General features: G+C 37.7%; 1 protein-coding gene across 1 annotated transcript; it reads left to right on the top strand.

Annotated features, from left to right (window-relative positions):
• Positions 1–856: 856 nt before the first annotated feature.
• On the top strand, positions 857–2,724 carry LOC132306463 (receptor-like protein 9DC3). Its single transcript, XM_059803848.1, has one exon. The coding sequence runs from the start codon at positions 865–867 to the stop codon at positions 2,353–2,355; it is 1,491 nt and encodes a 496-aa protein (XP_059659831.1). The 5' UTR covers positions 857–864; the 3' UTR covers positions 2,356–2,724.
• The last annotated feature ends 873 nt before the right edge of the window (positions 2,725–3,597 follow it).

The following is a 3,597-nucleotide window of genomic DNA, read 5'->3' on the forward strand; positions in this document are numbered from 1 at the left end:
GAGCCTCTCAGTCAACAGCCTCAGTGGGTCAATTCCACCTGCCATTGGCAATCTCTCCAAGCTCACTTATTTGGACCTGAGCAGCAACTTCTTCTATCACACCATACCATCGGAGATCGGATTGTTAACCAGGCTTGAATCCCTTGTTCTTGGGGACAACAATCTAAGCGGTGCCATTCCATACCAAGTTAGCAATCTTCTAAAGGTAGAGTTCTTATTCCTTGCAATGAACTTATTAGAAACTCCAGACTGGTCAAAGTTCTCGGCCATGCCATCATTGAGAGACCTTAGCTTATCATATAATCGACTTACCTTGGAATTCCCAGTTTTCTTGTCCAATTGTAGGAATCTGACAAATCTCAATTTGGAAGAAAACAATTTCACCGGCATAATACCTGAATGGGTGTTCACCAATTTAACCAACCTTGAATATCTTATTCTTGCCCGAAATTCTTTTCAGGGGCCATTATCAATGAAATTTTCTAACGTTTGCAAGCTCAAAGAAATTTATCTGGAGAACAATAGTTTCACAGGCGCAATTCCTTCTGAGCTTGGCCTCTGTACTGATCTCACTGTCATGGCTCTGGGCATCAATTCATTTGTTGGGCCCTTGCCTTTGTCCTTTTCCAATCTGACCAACATATTTCGCTTTGATGTGTCCAACAATTTTCTTTCCGGTGAGATCTTTCTTTTTTCTTCACTAACTGGACTAATTTGACTTCATTGCGTCTTGGAAACAATTCCTTCACCGGAAAAATCCCACCAGAAATTGGCTTATTGTCACAGCTCAATTTCCTTTATCTATATAATAATCAACTTTCTGGCTTCATCCCGTTTGAGATTGGAAACTTGAAACTCTTGTGGATGCTAGATCTGTCACAAAATAAGCTCCAAGGCCCAATTCCTCCAACAATTGGGAATTTGACACTGCTTTTTCGTCTTGATCTCAGATCTAACCTGTTGAATGGAGAGCTACCTGACACCATTTATAATTATAGTAATCTTCAATTGTTCAATATTGACGGCAACCAAATCTCTGGTCAACTTTCACACAAGTGGGCAGTATGTAAAAACCTGATGTATTTACTACTGGGTGGAAATAAAATTTCGGGTGAAATCCCGGCTCAACTCGGAAGCCTGACTAAACTGCGAGCTCTAAACCTAGCCTCGAATGAATTGAATGGAGAAATACCATCTTCCATTTGCAACTTGAGTTATCTTGAGCTTCTTGATCTATCCAATAACAGTTTGAGCAATGTGATTCCACAATGTTTGGGGAACTTCAGCAGTGAACTCATAGTCCTAGATCTGCGAATGAATCACTTTCATGGACCCATTCCAGCAAATTACACAAAGTGCAACAATTTGAGGAATCTCGGGTTGAATGGTAATCAATTGGAAGGGTTCGTTCCACGAACTTTGGCAAACTGTAGAAAGTTGGAAGTTGTAGATCTTGGAAACAACAAGTTAAGCGACGCATTCCCCCATTGGATGGAAAATCTTCCAGAGCTGCACGTTCTTGTCTTGAGATCTAATAGATTTCGAGGCACAATAAGCACTACTTCCAAGAGTGATCAACCCTTCCCTAAGTTGCGAATCATTGACTTCTCGCACAATGAGTTCGACGGCTCATTACCAACAAAATATTTTGAAAAATTCGAAGCAATGATGAATGAGGATGATGGTCAAACTGGTTTGAAATACTTGGGGGACTTATATTATGGAGCTTCTGTGACGTTGGTGGTGAAAGGAAATCAGATTGAACTAGTGAGAATCTTACAAGTCTTCACAACCATTGATTTATCGAACAACAAGTTCCAGGGAGAGATTCCAAATTCCATTGGAAAGCTTATTTCTCTCCGGCTGCTCAACTTATCCCACAATAGCTTTACCGGTCGTATTCCATCATTGTTGTCAAAGTTGGTTGTTCTGGAGTCATTAGACCTCTCTTCGAACCAACTAGTGGGGGAAATACCTTGGCAACTGTCAAGCCTAACATTTCTTTCCGGCTTGAACCTTTCTCAGAATCATCTTGTCGGATTGATACCTCAAGGCCGACAATTTGATACATTTGAAAATAATTCATATTATGGTAACCAGGCATTGTGTGGAGCACCATTGACAAAGAAGTGTACAAATGATGAGACACCACCAACACTGCTGCATGAAGAAGGTGATTCAATTTTTGCAAGTGGATTTACTTGGAAAGTTGTCGTAATAGGATATGGGTGTGGATTATTATTTGGGTTGATTATGGGTTGTCTGGCCTTCTTGACTGAAAAACCAACATGGTTCGTAAACATCGTGGAAGGAGATCAACATAGAAAGAGGAAAAGATCAAGGAAGAATAATTGAGGACATGGTGGGAAAGGAAATCGATGAAGGCAAATAGTCAAATTGTACCAGCAGATCTAAGTTGTTATAAATGTGTCACGATTTAGTTGTTCTTTGTTACTTTCTCAATTATCCATAATAGTTTGTATTTTATATTTGCTATTTGAACAAGTACCTACATTTGCTATTTGTTCAGTCTCTCTCTCCCTCTTATTTTAATTTCTTGCTTTTCTCCTTGTTTAATTAATTATCATGTCACTTGTAATCTCTCTCTTTCTTTCTCTCTGGACTGGTTCTGTATACGATGGGGTTTGGAAACAGTGAGTGATAAATAGTTACCAGCAATATTTGTAAAACTGATCTTTTAGAACTATGAAGCAGTTTCATTGAAATGACAGAAGATCTATCTATTTTTAATTCCTCTCTTCTCTTCTTATTCCTTCTTGTCTCTTCTTTGATGATTTTGTGCCCATTTGGCGTTGTTGTTGTAAACGCTCCGATCTTCAACTTTATTAAAAGGCATTTTTGTCCAACGCTATTTTTCAAATTGAACGCGCTTTTACAGGTTACAAACAAACGCCTCTTCTTCTTCTTCTTCTTCTTCTTCTTCTTCTTTTTTATTTATTTATTTATTTTATTTATTATTATTTATTATTTTTTTTTTTGTAACCGGAGCCCCTTCCTTGACTTAACAATTTATCATGGTCAATTGGCCGGCTAATTTGACTTCAGAATTTTTAATTTATCACAATTCATTAAAAGGAGCAAGCGTCTGAACTTTGATTTTTCAAAAAAATATTTATAAGTGAATATCTTCGATTTTTTTTTTTTTTTTTTTTTTTTTGACTTTCATATTTGTAAGAATAATTGACAAGAAAATAATGTGGAAAAGCAAAATTCACTATAAAAAAGGATCCAGAGCATTGCTACTTCGGAATCCACTTCTCAGTTCTCTATCATGCAATCTAAATGGATTGCAGTCTTACAGAAAATCTGCAAATGTTGTGATTGCAAGCTTGCATGTATATATAGCAAGGATGATCTAAAAGCTGAGAGGTGCCGGAATTGTAGACTTTCTCGTGTTTTACAAATCACAGGAGATAATTGCACATTATATATATATATATACACTGTACAACATACGAGGGGCAAATCCCATGGGCCTACATCAAAATGCCCACAAGCCCAAAGTCAAAGATAAAAACGCTAAAGCCCATACAACACAGTCTTCAGGTCCAACCTCAAACTAACTTACAAGCAAGA

This window comes from Cornus florida, unplaced genomic scaffold (genome assembly GCF_030987335.1).
Source record: "Cornus florida cultivar Cherokee Brave unplaced genomic scaffold, ASM3098733v1 CherokeeBrave_3.0.0_Hap2_Chr05, whole genome shotgun sequence".
Lineage (NCBI taxonomy): Eukaryota > Viridiplantae > Streptophyta > Magnoliopsida > Cornales > Cornaceae > Cornus > Cornus florida.